The following is an 18,669-nucleotide window of genomic DNA, read 5'->3' as shown; positions in this document are numbered from 1 at the left end:
CCTGGAGCGGGCCGAGGGGGCGGGGTCACGAGCCGCCCCCCGCCGGGTGGAGGGCCCCGGCCGGGAGCCGCGGAAAGAGGAGGGCTCCCCCGACAACGGGGTACGGCGAGCAGTTGGGCACGGGCTGAGTCCGCCTGCCGGCAGGTAGGACGTGAAGGCCGGGCTGGTGTGGGGGCGGACGGGGGCGTCGGCGCAGCTGGGCGCGGTGGGGAGCGGAGAGTGGGGAGGGCAGTGGCCGGGCACGGCCGAGCACCGCCGTAAGGCGCGCGGACCGGACCGACCAGCTGACGCTCGGCTGGGCGTGAGGGCCTCTCTCTGGTGGTCGCGAGCCTGACTCGTCTTTCCCGGTCGCTGCCTTTCTCTGGCTGCTGTCGAGGCCTGGGGGAGTGCACCTACCGGTCCGTCTTCCCGGGCTCGGTAGTCACGGAGAGATGAGGAGGAGGAGGAAAGGGCCTCACTGGTCACTTCTGAGCCTTCCAGACCACTGCTTCTTGCTCCCTCTCTAACCCCAGAGATGCAATAGATTGAATGCTGAGAGCTCTAAACTCGGAACGGTCATTTTAAAGTGAAAGACCCTAGAAGGTTCTAAAGTTACTCCCTTTCCCCAAATCTGTTCTGTAGTCTAAAGGAACACTCTCATTATTTTTACCAGTTGAGATATGAGATTCTTATTTTCTGTTCCTTAGGTTAAATTGTACTTCCCGAATTAAGCTCATGCTGCCTTTTTTTTTTTTTTTTTTTTTTGAGATGGAGTCTCGGTCTGTCTGCCAGGCTGGAGTGCAGTGGCGCGATCTGGGCTTACTGCAACCTCCGTCCCCTGGGTTCAAGCAATTATCCTGCCTCATTCTCCCTAGTAACTGGGATTACAGGCGTGCGCTACCACGCCCGGCTGATTTTCGTATTTTTAGTAGAGACGGGGTTTGTCCGTTTTGGCCAGGCTGGTCTGGAATTCCTGACATCAGGTGATCCCCCACCTCGGCCTCCCAGAGTGCTGGGATTACAGGTATGAGCCACCGCGCCCAACCTCATGCTGCCTTTTTTTTTTTTTTTAACATCATGTGTGTTCATGTGATCGCTAAGGAACCCAGCTCTTCCATTTAGTTCCCTCTTTCTATCCCTCAAATCTTTTCCAACTTGTGATTTCCATATTGTTGCCCTCTCTTTAAAATAAAAAAATTGCCTCCAAGTCTTCTTCCCAAGTATCTTTTATTTGCTTTTTTTTCATCTTGCATACATTCTCTTCCTTGATCTCATCAGTTCCATTTTTGTGCACTTGATGTGTGTCAGCTATTATTCTAGACGCTTGGGATACAATGGTGAACAGGTAACTAATTTTGGTGGGAGCAGAGAGACTCTGAAATCAGTTAAGGAATAAGTACCATTTGGTGAAGTGATAAAGAGTGACTAGAGGGGTTATTTTGGCCAGGGGGATGTCAGAAATGGTCTTAATTTCTGCATTTAAAAACTTCTGTATACCAGTAACAATTAACTAGGAGTTTTAATAATAAAAAGACACTATTCATAATGGCATTCAAAACTAAAGGTACCTAGAAATAGATGAACCTAAAGTTGTGTAGTCCTTTAGACAGGAAATTGTAAGGCTCTGTTGGAACACAAAAGATGACCCAAGTAAATGGTAGATATACCGTATTAATAGATGGAAAGACTCAACAAAAAGATGTCAGTTTTCCTCAGTTCTACGAATTCAGTGTAATGCCATTTAGAATCACCATATTGTTTTATGGAACTTGACATGCTGAACTTAAAATTTATATGGAAAGGCAAAGGACCAAGAATAGTGAAGTAAATTTTTTTTTTTTTTTTTTTTTTTTGAGACGGACTCTTTCTCTGTCCCCCAGGCTGGAGTGCAGTGGCGCGATCTCGGCTCACGGCAACCTCCACCTCCTGGGTTCACGCCATTCTCCTGCCTCAGCCTCTCGAGTAGCTGGGACTACAGGCTCCCGCCAACACGCCCGGCTAATTTTTTGTATTTTTAGTAGAGACGGAGTTTCACCGTGTTAGCCAGGATAGTCTCGATCTCCTGACCTCGTGATCCGCCCGCCTCGGCCTCCCAAAGTGCTGGGATTACAGGCTTGAGCCACCGCGCCGGGCCAGTGAAGTCAATTTTGAAGAAGAAGAAAAATAAGGTCTCTCCCTATCAGATACCAAAGCTTAATATAAAGTTGTAATTATTAAGATGGTATGATATTGATTCAGGGATAGAGAAGTAGATTCATGGAACAGAATAGAGACACTAGAAACATACCTATTTACATATGGGAGTTTAGTATACCACTAAGTGGTATTGCAAAGCAGGGGGGAAGCATAGACTATTCAATAAACGATGATGAAATACGTGGTTGGTGAGATATCTGGCATTGTTATGGAATACAGACAGGATTAGATTCTTACTTTCAAACTATTTACAACAGTTTCCAGATAAAGACCTAAATGTGAATGGCACAGCTGCAAGGTATTTGGAAAGGAATATGAGACCATTGTCTCTAGGAACGATTTCTTTTTTGTTTGCTTTGTTAAATCTTGTTACACTTAAGATTTATCATGTTAACCATGTTGAGTTGTTGAGTTCAGTGACATTCACATTGTGCAACCAGCACTACTATCTATCTCCAGAACTTTTTTTTTAAATCTCTCGGAGGATTTCTTAAGTTACAAAAAGCACCTTTGAGGTGTCATTTTATTACTCCAAATGAGAGATGATGTTGGCTTGAACTAGACAAGAGTGTAGCAGTGAATACAGAGAAAAATGGATGGATTTTGGGGTATGTTTTGATGGTAGAGAAGAGCAACTATGCATGGTTTGGATGTAGAGTAAGGGGAAAACAAGGAATCAAGGGCAACATCTGTTTTTTTGCTTGAGTTAAGAGGTAGATCATTTACCATTTACAATCAAAAAGCATTGACCATTTGGTGGATGGTGATGGAGAAGATTTGTGGAGGAAGAGTTTGGGGAGAAAAAGTAAAGAATTCCATTTTGGACAGTTAAGTATGAAAGGCCTGTTGGACATCCAAGTGGAAATGTTCCAATAGCTGTTGGACAGATAGGTCAGGAAAGATCGTAGCTAGACGTACTCTGAGATCACTGGCATATAGATACTAAGAACGGCCCAGCACAGTGGCTCACGCCTGTAATCCCAGCACTTTGGGAGGCCAAGGCGGGCGGATCACGAGGTCAGGAGATTGAGACCATCCTGGATAACACGGTGAAACCCCGTCTGTACTAAAAATACAAAAAAATAGCCGGGTGTGGTGGCAGCTACTCGGGAGGCTGAGGCAGGAGAATGGCGTGAACCTGGGAGATGGAGTTTGCAGTGAGCCGAGATCGTGCCACTGCACTCCAGCCTGGGCGACAGAGCGAGACTCCGTCTCAGAAAAAAAGACAAAAAAAAAACTGTGGTGTGTTGGAATCAGCTGTATTACACAGAAAACAAGATAAAACTGGCTTAAATATGTATGTAATTGCATAGGCAGGCAGCCATGCTTTTATGGCAGCAGCTCTGTAATCATCAGGGACTCGGATTCTTCTATCTGGCTGCTCTACCGTCCTTAATAAGATGCTTCATGGTAAGATGACTGCTTTAATTCAAACTGTCAGTTGCTCATTCTAGCAAGAGGGAGGAGGGAAGGAGGAAGAAAGGCACATACCCTTCTTTTTAAGGACACTTTTCAGAAATTGCACATGACACATCCACTCATATTTCATTAGCCAATTCTTAGTAAGTGCCCATAGTTAACTAGAAAGAAAGGTGATGTAGTCTTTTTTGTTGTCTGTGTACCCAGCTACAACTCAGGTTTTATTAATCAAAATGAAAGCATGAAATGATGTTTCACTCTGGCTTCCTCCACCAGGGCAATGAAGCTACTGATATGAAGATCCCAGTGACCTCCATATTGTTAAACTTAATGGAATTTTCAAATATTTGTTTTATTTTAAAATTATAATCTCTTCCCTTTTACTTTCTGTGTCTTTTTTAGTCTCAAAATTTTTCCCTGTTCTCTACTGAAAATCAGTGTTTCAGATTTTGTGTAATCACTGTCATAATCTTTTTTTTTTTTTTTTGAGATGGAGTCTCGCTCTGTCGCCCAGACTGGAGCGCCGTGGCGCAATCTTCGCTCACTGCAAGCTGCACCTGGTTTCATGCCATTCTCCTGCCTCAGCCTCCCAAGTTGCTGGGACTACAGGCGCCCGCCACCACACCCAGCTAATTTTTTTGTATTTTTAGTAGAGACAGGGTTTCACCGGGTTAGCCAGGATGGTCTTGATCTCCTGACCTTGTGATCTGCCCGCCTCGGCCTCCCAAAGTGCTGGGATTGCAGGTGTGAGCCACTGTGCCTGGCCCCATAATCTTAAAGGTGCTTTTAAATAGAAATTGACAAGCAGACTCTAAAATTATGTGGAAGTACCAAGGACCTAGAATAGTCCATCTTGAAAAGGAAGGACACAGCTGGAAAATTTATACTACTAGCTTCAAGACTTACTTTAAAAACTACAGTAATCTGGCCAGGCGTGGTGGCTCACGCCTGTAATCCCAGCACTTTGGGAGGCCAAGATGGGTGGATCACAAGGTCAGGCGATCGAGACCATCCTGGCTAACACGGTGAAACCCCGTCTCTACTAAAAATGCAAAAAAGTAGCCAGGCGTGGTGGCAGGCGCCTATAGTCCCAGCTACTCGGGAGGCTGAGGCAGGAGAATGGCGTGAACCCGGTAGGCGGGGGTTGCAGTGAGCCGAGATGGCGTCACTGCACTCCAGCCTGGGTGACAGAGCGAGACTCTGTCTCGGGGAAAAAACCAAAAAAAACTACAGTAATCTGCCTGGCGTGGTAGCTCACACCTGTAATCTCAGCACTTTGGGAAGCTGAGGCGGGTGGATCACGAGGTCAGGAGTTCAAGACCAGCCTGGCCAACATGGTGAAACCCTGTCTGTACCCAAAATACAAAAATTAGCCGGGTGTGGTGGTGGGCACCTGTAATCCCAGCTATTTGGGAGACTGAAGCAGGAGAATTGCTTGAACCTGGGAGGCGGAGGTTGCAGTGAGCCGAGATCAGGCCACTGCACTCCATCCTGCCGGGGCGACAGAGTGAGACTCTGTCAAAAACAAAACAAAACAAAACAACAACAAAAAACCTACATAATCTAAACAGTGCAGTGTTTATATAAGGATAGGTAAATAGATCGATGGAGTGGAATAGGTCCATACATATGTATTCCATTAGGGTTTTTTTTTGTTGTTGTTTTCTTTGAGATGTGGGTCTCACTATGTTGCCTAGGCTGGTGTTGGGCTCCTGAGCTCAAGCAGTCCTCATGTTTCAGGCTTCTGAGTGGCTGGGATTACAGGCATGTGCCACAGATATAGTTAGTTGATTTGTGGTCTCAAGCAATCATCCCACCTTGGCCTCCCAAATCACTGGGATTATAGGCATGAGCCACCACACTTGGCCCTATGGTATACTTTTTATTGTTATGTTATAGTGTATTCCTCTATTCCCTCTACTTATAAAAAAATGAAATTTACTGTAAAACAGTATACCAAGTTATGCTGGCAGCAACCTCATATATCTCGTGTAAAGGAAAGTTTAGAAGTTACATGTCAGCTTTTTGAGGCATTATAAACCATCCCAAAGGCTACGGGCTAAAACAAACATTTATTATTGCTGGCAGGCTAAGGGCTGAATATGGATTTGTAGGGTCAGCTAGGGGCCGGCTAGTTTGATGTGGCTTCACATGCCTGGCGGCTGCTGCTGGCTGTCATTTGGTACTTGTTGGCTTCATTAATGGGGATATTGGACATTTCTCCTGTGATCCAGCAGACTAACCTAGGCATCTTTACATGGTGCTGGTCACAGGGTTCTCAAGAGCAACAAAACAGAAGCCTTGATGTGCACGTACTTCCCAAGTCTCAGCTTGCATCATGCTTCTATTGTCCTATGGCCAAAGTTACTCGTAAGGTCAATCTAAAGTCACCATGGGAGAGAACTACCAAAGATCATGGTTATAGGAAAAGGAATAATTTGTGGCCATTAAAAAAAAATCTGCATTTAAGACAATAACTATATGTAAAAAAAGCAGGCAAATATGAAAGTGAGCCAACTGGAAGTTTTAGAAATAAAAGTTTTTGAAATACTCAGTGGATGGAGCGAATGATAGTCTAAATACAACTAAATAGAAGATGATGAATTGGAGGATAGATTTGGGGAAATAATCCATAGTGCATGTCAGAGAGATAGAAAAAAATGGAAGAAGTTGAGATTTGAAGGTTAGACTTTAAAAATCTAGCATACATCTAATAGGAGTACCAGAAGGTAAAAGTTGAATGGGGGTCAAAGTGGTAATTGTTAAGAATATTGCAGCATTGAAGAAAAATGTGAGTTCTAAGATGGAAGGGGCATACCAAATCTTGAGTGGGGTATATAAAAACAAACCCATACCCAGACATAAAGTAGAGAATTGTAAGAACATCAAAAGCAAAGATCTTAAAACTGCCAGGTGGAATATAATATTGATAGTAATGATAAGTAGCATTTATTGAACACTTAATTTGGAATAGGCAGTATTCCATGTGTTTTACATGTATTAACTCGTGTGATATTTGTAACAACCCTTTACAGTAGTTCCCTTATTATCATCATTTTATAGGTGAGGAAAGTGAGACACAGAGAGGTTAAATAGCCCATTGTCATATGTCCAGTGTTTTCAAATGTACCTGGATTTTGTTTTAATCAGGTATGGTAAGAAGACAGACACAGAGACAACTGCCTTGAAAGAAGAGTTTATTACATACAGTTCCCAAGGAAGAGTGGGCATACCACACCATGCAAGGCCACATGGGGAAGTACCAGGGTCATTCAGGAGGCATAAGGAGCAATGTGAGAGCATGGGCCAGAGCTTTCTTTTATTGTGTTTTTTTGTGGGAAGGAATGAGCGAGTCAGGGTAGATGAGCTGAAGAAATTTAGGATTGGATAGTTCGAATAATTTTGGCAGACCAGAGAGGTGGTCTCTAGTTGCCTAGTACCTGGCTCTGAGGAGATTTAGAGTAAGGGAAGCATTGGCTGTGTGTGGTGGTTGGGGGTATGCACCTGGGATTGGTTGGTTTGCATATGAGAGGCGTGCTCACAGGCAAGTTGTTTGCTACCTCTAGCAGTTAACTATCCCAGAGAGGGGCAGTCACTCCCTGGGTCCTTAAGGTCCTAAGATGTCAAAGCGTTCTTAAAAAAAAAAAAAATTACTAACACAAGTTGTTTGTGGAATTGGATTTGAAACCAGGCAGTGTGGTCCTACAGAGCACATTCTTAAACTTCTTTGCTATTATTTTGCCTACAAAGAAACAACAATTAGACTTAGATTTCTCCTGAGCAACAAGAAATATCAGTGAAAATATCATTAATGTACCAAAGGAAACCTACTGTTATTCTAAATTCTAAACCCAGAATTCCAAACCCAGCTATTATTTTTTTTTTTTTCTGAGACAGAGTCTTACTCTGTCTCTCAGGCTAGAGTGTAGTGTGTGATCATGGCTCACTGAAACCTCTGTCTCCCAGGCTCAAGCAATTCCTCTGCCTCAGCCTCCCGAGTAGCTGGGAATATAGGCACATACCAACAGGCCCAGCAAATTTTTAAAATTTTTTTGGAGAGATGAAGTCTCACTGGTCTTGAACCCCTGGGCTGGCCTAGAGCTCCTGGGCTCAAGCAATCTGCCCACCTTGGCCTCCAAGTGCTGGGATTGCAGGCATGAGTCACCACGCCTGGCCCAAACACAACTATTTTTTAGTATATCTAAAATAGAGCATTTTTAGATATGCTGAGAGTGAGAGTGCTAACTACATATATGCCTTCATGAAGGAACTATCAAAGGATATACCTTCATCAAGAATGATTTGAACCTAGAAGGGAGTTGTGGATGCAAGAAACAAAAGTAAGGAAGGAAACTGACAAAATGTTTGTAAATATTTAGGTTGACCGCTTTTAAAAATGGCTTCCTTTGGGATGTTTAAAAATAAGATGGAATTAAAATATTAGACAAAAATACCCAAGATAGAGGATCGGATTTAAAGCATTTTAATATTCTCATTTGGGAGGATAATTATATTGTTTAAATTCATACTGTATATAACACATTTAAAATATAGCTATTTGCTAAAGGAATAGAAATAAATTGTATAACTTTAAGCCAATTAAAGAGTAATAAAAAAATCCTCATGTATCCAACATGCGATAAACGTAAGTGGGTTACATTCATCTATTCAAAGAGAGGTTTTGAAATTGTAAATGATACCAAAAGATTATAACCATGATGGGAAAAGGTAAGATAGTTAAATACTTAGAAAACTGGCAAGGAACTTAAAGCAATAAATGTTAATGGGGATAAAGGAAGGTAGTATGTGATGACAAAAGGAACAAAGTACTAAGTTTCTAATAATCATGCATTTGTGTGCACCTAATGGCATATCTTTTCACATTATGACCCCCCCAAAAGGGTAGTATTTGTTTGCCACACTGATTGGGGTGTTCTGCACTAGAGAGTCAGACCATGAAAGCAAGGGCAAATTTTTCTTTTTCATTGTTAAATTGCTAGCATCTAGAACAGTTCTTCATTCCTAGGGACTCAGATAAGTATTTGCTTAATGAATAAAAAAAAAAAGGACAACAAAAGGGGTAAATCAACAAGTGCACAAATCAGTATGAAACTTTTAAAAAACCCCTCTCATACTGGTAGATCATGCAGGCAAAATTAGCAAGGCTATTCAATGGCCGTTTGGAGCTGTGAAAAAAAATTAGCAAGACTATAGAAACAACAAAATAACAAGCCTAGTATAATGGATATATTCTGTTCGCAACAAAGAATAAGCTTATATGATATATTTATAAATATTGACTGGAACCAGGTAACAAAGGAAGTCTTCACAATTTTAAAGAATCTGTGTCACATAGCACAATAAGATAATCTTTGCCTGTAATCCCAGCACTTTGGGAGGCCGAGGCGGGTGGATCACTTGAGGTCAGGAGTTCAAGACCCGCCTGGGCAATATGGTGAAACCCTGTCTCTACAAAAAATACAAAAAATTAGTTGGGTGTGGTGGTGGGCACCTGTAGTCCCAGCTGCTCAGTAGGCTGAGATGGGAGGATTGCTTGAGCCTGGGAGGCAGAGGTTGCAGTGGGTGCTGATTGCACCATTGCACTCCAGCCTGGGTGATAGAGCCAGACCCTGTTTCAAAAAAAAAAAAAAAAAAAAGATAATCTTAAAAAGTTTTATATATTTGGAAACTAAAAGCTACACTCTTAAACAGTTCACAGATTAGAGAAAAATTGCAGTGGAATTTTAGAGGGATAATTTATAGTCTTTTTTTTTTTTTTGAAACCGGGTCTCACTCTGTCCCTGGAGACGATAGGCTGTAGTACAGTGGCGCAATCTTGGCTCACTGCAACCTCAGCCTCCCAGGTTCAAGCAATTCTCCCACCTCAGCCTCCCAGGTTCAAGCAATTCTCCCACCTCAGCCTCCCAGGTGCAAGCAATTCTCCCACCTCAGCCTCCCAGGTGCAAGCAATTCTCCCACCTCAGCCTCCCAGGTTCAAGCAATTCTCCCACCTCAGCCTCCCAGGTTCAAGCAATTCTCCCACCTCAGCCTCCCAAGTAGCTGGGACTACAGGAGTGCGCCACCACACCTGGCTAATTCCTTTTGGTAGAGTCAGGGTTTTACCATGTTGGCCAGGCTGGTCTTGAACTCCTGAGCCCACGTGATCTGCACGCCTCAGCCTCCCAATGTGCTGGGATTATAATAATTTCTAGTCTTAAATGCATTTGTGAAAGAACCAGAAATGCTCATCTTAGGCATTATTGAAGAAGTTAGGAAAAGGACAGGGTGCACCCAAAGAAAGAAAGAAAGAAGAAAATAATAAAAAGCAGAAATAGAAAACAAAACAAAAGAGAGAGGTGCCTTCAAGGTACCTTCCTTCCTGTCCTTTATAGCAAAAGGAAAAAGAAAAAAAAAAACCTCACTATCCAAAGACAATCTGATATGGGTCTAGAAAACTGAGTTGTGTTCTGGGAATGATTGCATCATATTTAGATCATCTTTACTCAGTTGATGAATTAGTTGGGTGACAGCTCTCCTTTGATAGAATGCCAACTTAACAAGTTTCAGAATTTTTAAACGACGTGGGTACTATCCTGAAACAACTAGAGAAAAGCTAAATGCTTCTATGGATTCTAAGTGCACCGTCCACGTAGAGCTTCTCATTTCTGTAGGGCCTTCAGTCATCAGAGATAAATATGTATATACATATATTTTCAAAGACATTACATTTTTTTCTTGCTTATATTGATATTCTGATTAATAATCTGTCTGTTCTTGTTACCTGTTAATTCTTGTGTTCTGGGAACGATCGTTATCATATTTAGATCGTCTTTCCAGTTGTGAAAACTATGCACAATTGGACACAGTGTGAGGAAGAATAATGAAAATACTAACAAAATATTATTCTAATACGTCCCTTTTAAGTTTTTAAGGGAGAAATTTTTTTTTAATTGGAAAGTTTTCTTCGTAGTCTTGAAAAAGCTAACTCTGTGGGTCATCTACTGTGAAGGTAACGTGTTCTTGTAGTTAAAACAAGTGTTTTGATTTAGATGCTAAATTAAATTTGTTGTAATTGTTCTACTTACACAGAATGTCCCTGGCTGCTTATTGTGTCATCTGTTGCAGAAGAATAGGAACCTCTACTTCCCCACCAAAAAGTGGCACACACTGGAGAGATATCAGTGAGTACAGCTTAAACAACTCTTATTTTCTTATAGGAACAGTAATAGAATTGTGGCCGTTTCTAAGGTGGGCGACAAAAACTTTTTGAACCCATGATTAAATCTCAGATTTGTTTATGTCTTTCTGTACTAATAGTCCACCCCAAATTTATAGGCCCAGAGCCATACATACTCCTTTTTCCTGAGAATTATTTTCCCTCTTCTACTTCTGTCAAATTTCATACTCATCATCCTAAACTTAAATATAACTGCATTTTCATTCAGCAGATATTTATTAAGCTCTTGTGAAACAAAGTGCCAGGCACCCATATTAGGTTCTGGGAATACAGTGGTGAGCAAGGAAGATGTTGTCCTTGCCTTACGGGGGCTCGGGATGTGGCTCCAGTCTACTCCATTTGGAGCCTTGCCTTCGTTTAGGAAGCTTTCTCCGACACCCTAGGCCAGGTTGGATCTCTTATTTGTCATTTTGTAGGGTCAGTATAGAACTTAATTAATTACCTGTCTTTCCCCATATGCTGTAAACTCTGTGAAGGCAGTATTTTGTCTTGTTTACCACTATAACCTAGTATTTATTATGCATGGCATATAGTAGGTAATCAAATAGTATTTGTTGAATGGAAGAATAAAGTAACTCACCTTTTCTGAGCATTATTTCCTTTATGTGTAAAATGAGAAGATTGGCCTAGAACATCTTTTATTCATTTGACAATAAACAAAATATTTAATTGACCATACTCTGTGCCAGGTACAATTCCAGGCCTTAAGAATACAATATTGAATAAAACAAAGTCCTTTTCCTCATGGAGTTTCTTTTTGATCTTTAAGAGAAATCTGTTTTTAGGGATAGATCATTTTTATCTAGAAAATTCTGATACTGTGTTTTAAATACAAAAAGAGAAGTGAGGACAAATGTCATTTTGGCAGCATGAGTTGAAGCTCTGAACAAAGGACTGTCTCGATATGTGTAATAAATTATAGGTTAAGGCTGGGTGCAGTGACTCATGCCTGTAATCCCAGCACTTTGGGAGGCTGAGGTGGGTGGATCACTTCATGTCAAGAGTTCAAGACCAGCCTGGTCAACATGGCGAAACTCTGTCACTACTAAAAATACAAAAATTAGCTGGGTGTGGTGGTGGGTGCCTGTAATCCTAGCTCCTCAGGAAGCTGAAGCAGGAGAATCACTTCAACCCAGGAGGTGGAGATTGCAGTGAGCTGAGATTGTGTCACTGCACTCCAGCCTGGGCAACAGAGTGAAACTCTGTCTCTCTCTCTATGTATATATATATAATCTTTATATATATATATATAATCTTTATATATATAATCTTTATATATATATAAAATCTTTATGTGTGTATATATAATCATTATATATATAATCTTCATATATACTTATTTATGTTTTGTTTATATACATAAAGATTTATATAAAGATTTTTGTGGGCTAGCCTCAGTACCTAATCATCATGAGTACCATCAGTTAAGGTTGTGCTCAGTACATGTAACAGAAGGTTGAGTCCAGTGGCTTAGGTTAATATGATTTTCATTCTTCTTACATAATAATAAGCCAAAGTGGAGACAGTTTAGGGCAGGAATTACAGTTTAGCAATCTTCTTGTCTTCCTGTTCCATTCTCTTTATTGTCCTCATGTTCACAAGATGGTTGCTGAATCCTTGGGCATCAAGAAGCAGAGGGCCAAAAGCCATTTTGAGGCTTTGCCTTTTTATGTGGGGAGGGATCCATCTCTATAGACTTCCATCTATATCCGATTGGCTACAACTGTGTTGCACAGTTAGCCCTAGCTACAGAGTTGTCTAGGAATTTGAATATTTTTAGGTGGTAATCAGGTTGTGTATTTGTAAGGATTAAAAGACATGTGTATTGGACAGGCAATTAGCAGTGTCTGCCATAGGAATTTTTTAATATTAAAAAAGTTTTCCAAGACCCAAACATTTATAAATAAACTTGTAGAATATAATCTCTATTTTATTTATTTTATTGTCGACCAGGCTGGAGTGCAGTGGCACAATCTTGGCTCACTGCAACCTCTGTCTCCATGGTTCAAGCGATTCTCCTGCCTCAGCCTCCCGAGCAGCTGGGATTACAGGCATGTGCCACCATGCCTGGATAATTTTTTTTTTTTTTATATATTTAGTAGAAATGGGATTTCACCATGTTGGCCAGGCTGGTCTCGAACTCCTGAGCTCAGGTGATCCACTCGCCTTGGCCTCCCAAAGTGTTGGGATTATAGGCGTGAGCCACCGCACCCAGCCTAATCTCTATTTTAAATACGGCTACATACATATATACCTAACCATCAATTATAACATAATTACTTTAGAAAACATTCTTTCATGTCCCCACTTGACAATATAATCCTTCAGCATAGTCCTAGTAGTGATAGGGACAATGCTTCTCATTTCTTTCTTTAATGGGTTGTTAACTAAAAGCGGTCAGAAGGGAAGTGAGCTGCCTGCATGTTGCATTTGGTGGAAGCATTGTAGTCCTACCAGCATCAGTAGTGGAACAGGGACTAGGAGGTGGAGAAAGGGGAGGTATGAAATGTCATCAATATACATTATATTTGCACTCAGTGCTTGTTGATTTGTGTGTTTGTGTCTAGGGACAGGATACCATTTATTAATAGCAACTGATTATATTAATAGAAAAATAATAACTTATTATCTGATAATATATGATATAGGTAGAGACTTACACTGTTGCCTGTTTCCTTTCCCACTTTTAAAAATGAAATTCATCACATTGACTTTTTTTCTTTTGAAGGAAATATAATAAAGTTTACTGGATCACTTACTTTAGGGTAAGTCGTCAACTGTGGAATATTAATTGGCTTCATTATACTCTTGGAAATCTCAATGGCAGTGATTTACAGGTTGCATGAGGTATTGAAAGGGTATAGATTTTGGAATTAGACTGGTGGATTTAATCACTGATCCTACCACTTAAATGTTGTCATGATGTGGTTTCCTTACCTTCTGAGGAGTGCTTTCTCTTGGAGCCAAATGTGTACCAGGAACTCTGCCTGCCAGGCACTGCTGCTGTGAGAAAAGCACTTTGACACACTTACATCAGGCACTCACTTAGCTTTGACACACTTAGGGTCACATCTTGTATTAGGTTCTAAAGTAGGTGAAAAAGGTACAAATTGACTATAGTCAAAGGTATTTTGGAAAATCCCTTAACTCATCATAAAGCTCGCATGAAAGGAAATTGAGGCTGACTGAGAAAACCAACAGTTGGACATCTCCCATCTGATGCTCCCTCAGGAGCATGTGTAATGAATGCAGTGACCCTCTTTCAGCAAATTGTTATTTTTCATACTCCTTCTTTTACTTTTTTTTAGGGGGAGGAATACATATGTAATACTATTGTACTGTATTTGTTAATACTTTTTACTAGTACAAATATAAAATTAACTTTCAGATGCTGAAATGATAAAAGAGATATATTTGGCATTTTATCCAAATGCATACATTTCTCTATGACATTGTAATGTAAGGCGAAATATATTTAGATAATTTTTCCCTTTGACTCATTCTGGGCAAAGCATAAATGTATATGTAACCTTTTCTGTAATGCAGTTTGTCTAGCTCACAATTATATTCAGGAATATAGTGAAAATTAATTACAGTTTTTTATTACAGTAAAGAATTTTGTCTTTCATGGAAAACAGTAAAAGTACTGAATACATTTACCCCTTTTGTTGGCTGTTCAGATACATCCCTAAGAGAGCAGAGGATTCTTTTTTTTTTTTTTGAGACAGGGTCTTCCTCTGTTACCCAGGCTAGAGCACAGTAGCGTGATCTCCGCTCACTGCAGCCTCTGCCCCCTGGGTTCAGGTGATCCTCCCACCTCAGCCTCCCAAATAGCTGGACCACAAGTGTGTACCACCACACCTGGCTGTTGTTATTATTATTATTATTATTTGTATTTTTAGTAGAGACGGGGTCTTGCCATGTTGCCCAGGCTAGTCTTGAACTCCTGAGCTCAGATGATCTGCCGCCTTGGCCTCCCAAAGTGCTGGGATTACAGGCCTGAGCCACTGCCCTTGGCCGAGGGCAGGGGATTCTAAAGAGCCTTCTTTGTGTTCCTCTGGTGCTAGCCAGTATCTGGACTTTGTTTTACCTGCTTGCCTGAGGGTAGAAACCAAAGGTCAGAAGAAGGTGTAAGAAGACAATGTTGCTGAGCTCTGAATCCAGAGTGGGATCTTTGTGTCGGGATTTAGGGAGTGTGTAAGTCAATCTGATTAGGAAAAAAGAAATCTTCATTTTGAGATTCACAACAAACAACATTTAAAGTTAACTTCAGGTATTGCTCTTAGGAAAGGAGAAGCTTTCATAGGCTGATGATGGGAGTACACATTGGCTAATCTTTTTGTCATTATCTAGTAAAATTGAATATGTATACTATCAGAAGTTATGTAATTCTAGATACATGTAGATAGAGGAACACGTATGTGTATGCACAATACAGATGTATAAGATATGTAACAGCATTGTTGTAATAGACTCTAACTAGAAACGTTCTCAATACCCATCTATGGGAGAGTGAATAAGTTGTAGTATATCCATGCAATGGATAGTCGCATACTATACGAAAATCTAAGTGCAGGAACTACCTTTTACATGCAACAACATGGATGACTCACACAAAAACAAGGCTGAGCAAAAGAATACATGTAGTGTGAGTCCATTGATATGAATTTCAAAAACAGGCAAAACTAAGCTCTGTTGTTTAAGGATGCATATGTAGGTGGTACAACTGTAAAGAAAAGCACATTGTTTTTCTTTTTTTTTTTTTTTTTTTTGAGACGGAGTCTCGCTCTGTTACCCAGGCTGGAGTGCAGTAGCGCAGTCTCAGCTCACTGCAAGCTCTGCCTCCCGGGTTCACGCCATTCTCCTGCCTCAGCCTCTCCGAGTAGCTGGGACTACAGGCACCCGCCACTACGCCCAGCTAATTTTTTTTGTATTTTTAGTAGAAACGGGGTTTCAGCGTGGTCTCGATCTCCTGACCTCGTGATCCGCCCGCCTCGGCCTCCCAAAGTGCTGGGATTACAAGCGTGAGCCACCGCGCCCGGCCCAAGAAAAGCACATTATTATAATAAAAATCAGAATCATATATAGAGATGAGAGCAGGTCAGTATCCAGGTCAGTATCCTCTTTGTGAAGAGAATTACACACTGTGGATTTCTGGGGTACTGTTAACATTCTGTTTCTTGCCTGGATATGATTATGCAGCTATTTATTATTTGTAAACTGAAATGTGTATATACATGTATATGTATATATACAGTCATGTGTCAATAATGGCAATACATTCTGAGTAATGTGTTGTTAGGTGATTTCATTGTTGTGCAATCATCACAGAGTGCACTTGCACAAACCTGGATGGCAGAGCCTACTCCACACCTAGGCTGTATGGGACAGCCTATTGCTCCTAGGCTCCAAACCTGTACAGCCATGTGACTGTGCTGAACACGGTAGGCTATTATAACACAATGGGAAGTATTTGTGTACCTAAACATATCCAAACAAAGAAAGGTACAGTAAATAAAATTTTAAAATGGTACACTTATATAGGGCACTTACCGTGAGTGGAGCTTACAGGACCTGGAGTTGCTCTGGGTGTGTGAACGGTGAGTGAGCGTGAGGGCCTAGGACATTACTACACACTACTATAGACTTTATCAACACTGTGTACTTAGGCTACGTTACACATTTTTTTTTTTTTTTGAGACAGAGTCTTGCTCTGTCGCCCAGGCTGGAGTGTAGTGGCGTGATCTTGTCTCACTGCAACCTCTGCCTCCTGGGTTCAAGCGATTCTCCTGTCTCAGCCTCCTGAGTAGCTGGGATTACAGGCGCCTGCCACCATGCCTGGCTAAGTTTTGTATTTTTAGTAGAGCGTTGGTTTTGCCACGTTGGCCAGGCCGGTCTCGAATTCCTGACCTCGAGTGATCCGCCCGCCTCGGCCTCCCAAAGTGTTGGGATTACAGACGTGAGCCACCGCGCCTGGCTGAACTTTGTGTTTTCTTTAAAGGCAGAGTCTCACTATGTTTTGCCCAGGCTGGCCTTGAACTCCTGGACTCAAGTGATCCTCCTGCCTCAGCCTTCTAACTAGCTGGGACTACAGGCATGCACCACTGCACCCAGCTACAGTGTATTTATAAAACAGTATTTTTTTTCTTTAATAATTAACCTAGCTGGATGTAGTGGTGTGGGCCTGTAGTCCCAGCTATTCGGGAGGCTGAGGCACGAGGATGACATGAGCCCAGAAGTTTGAGGCCAGCCTGGGCAACGTAGTTGAGACCCTGTCTCTAAAAATAAATAAAGTCCTGGCTTTAATAATTAACCTCAGCTTACTGTATTTTTTTTTTTGTTTTTTTTACCTTATAAGCTTAAATTTTTGAAAAACTTTTTGACTTTTGTAATTACACTTAGCTTAAAACACAAACACATTGTATAGCCATACAAAAATATTTTCTTCCTTTATGTCTTTATTCTGTAAACTTTTGTCTATTAAAAAAATCTTTTTGAGGCCAGGAGCGGTGGCTTACGCCTGTAATCCCAGCACTTTGGGAGGCCGAGGCGGGCAGATCACAAGGTCAGGAGATTGAGACCATCCTGGTTAACACGGTGAAACCCTGTCTCTACTAAAAATACAAAAACAAAATTAGCTGGGCGTGGTGGTGGGTGCCTGTAGTCCCAGCTACTTGGGAGGCTGAGGCGAGAGAATGGCATGAACCCAGGAGGTGGAGCTTGTGGTGAGCCGAGATTGTGCCACTGCACTCCAGCCTGGGCGACAGAGTGAGACTCCATCTCAAAAAAAAAAAAAAAAAAAATCTTTTTGAGACGAGGTCTTGCTCTGTCGCCCAGGCTGGAGAGCAGCGGCTACTTGTGGGTACAGTCATAGCATGCTGCAGCCTCGAACCCCTGGGCTCAAGGGATCCTCCTGCTTTAGCCTCCCGAATAGCTGAGACTACAGGCCTTGCTACTGTGCCAGCAACATTTTAAAAAAAAAATTTTAAATGTTTTTGTTAAAAATGAAAACACAAACCCATTAGCCTAGGCCTACACAGGGTCAGGATCATCCATATCACTGTCTCCACCTCTGCATCTTGTCCCAAGGCGAGGTCTTCAGGGGCAGTGACATGCATGGAGCTGTCATCTCCTGTGATAACACTTTCTTCTGGATACCTCCTGAAGGACCTGCCCTAGGCATTTTACAGTTAAGTAGAAGGAGTACACTCTGAAATAGCAGTAAAAGTATACTATAGTAAATACATAAATCAGTAACATTTATTATTATCAAGTATTATGTACTATACATAATTGTATGTGCTAGACTTTTATAGGATGGGCAGCACAGTTTGCACAGCATCACCACAAACATGTGAGTAATGTGTTACGATGGCTACTCAGTCATTAGGAGATAGGAATTTTTTAGCTTCATTATAGTCTTATGAGACCATTATCGTATATGAGGTCTGTCCTTGAACAAAAAGTCAGTATGTGGTGCATGACTGTATAAATGTTATATGCATATTACTGTATACATGTTATGTTTCCCAATAAAAAACAAAGAAGTTTACTATGACAAGCTTAATAGAGAAGAGTAGCTCTTGTGTTACATTTTGATTGTGTATTTATGATGCATTTTTTCTTTTCTCTTTAAGAGGTTCTTTATTTCTTACATATGAAGTTCTGGCCCTGAAGAAGGCTGTGACGTTAGATACTCAAGTGGTAGAAAGAGAAAAAATGAAGTCATATATATATGTGCACACAGTTTCTTTAGATAAAGGAGAAAATCATGGTAAGTTTATTGTAAAGTAATCCTCTTTGTGAAAAATGGAAGCTAGTTATTGCATTTAAAAATG

General features: G+C 41.3%; 1 protein-coding gene across 2 annotated transcripts in view; it reads left to right on the top strand.

Annotated features, from left to right (window-relative positions):
* The first annotated feature begins 10 nt into the window (after nucleotides 1–10).
* SERAC1 (serine active site containing 1) overlaps nucleotides 11–18,669 on the top strand; it is a 58,559-nt gene continuing 39,900 nt past the window's right edge. Inside the window, exons 1-4 of one of the 2 annotated variants that reach the window (XM_003271745.4) lie at nucleotides 11–144; nucleotides 10,684–10,775; nucleotides 13,560–13,596; nucleotides 18,469–18,605. In XM_003271745.4, the coding sequence (XP_003271793.2) occupies nucleotides 10,685–10,775; nucleotides 13,560–13,596; nucleotides 18,469–18,605 (265 nt within the window). In that variant the 5' untranslated portion in view covers nucleotides 11–144; nucleotide 10,684. The remainder of the gene's footprint in view (nucleotides 145–10,683; nucleotides 10,776–13,559; nucleotides 13,597–18,468; nucleotides 18,606–18,669) is intronic. The other variant, XM_030809901.1, reaches the window with a different exon arrangement.

The sequence above is a fragment of the Nomascus leucogenys genome, chromosome 3 (genome assembly GCF_006542625.1).
Source record: "Nomascus leucogenys isolate Asia chromosome 3, Asia_NLE_v1, whole genome shotgun sequence".
NCBI lineage: Eukaryota > Metazoa > Chordata > Mammalia > Primates > Hylobatidae > Nomascus > Nomascus leucogenys.
This window is presented reverse-complemented; position numbering and strand designations above follow the sequence as displayed.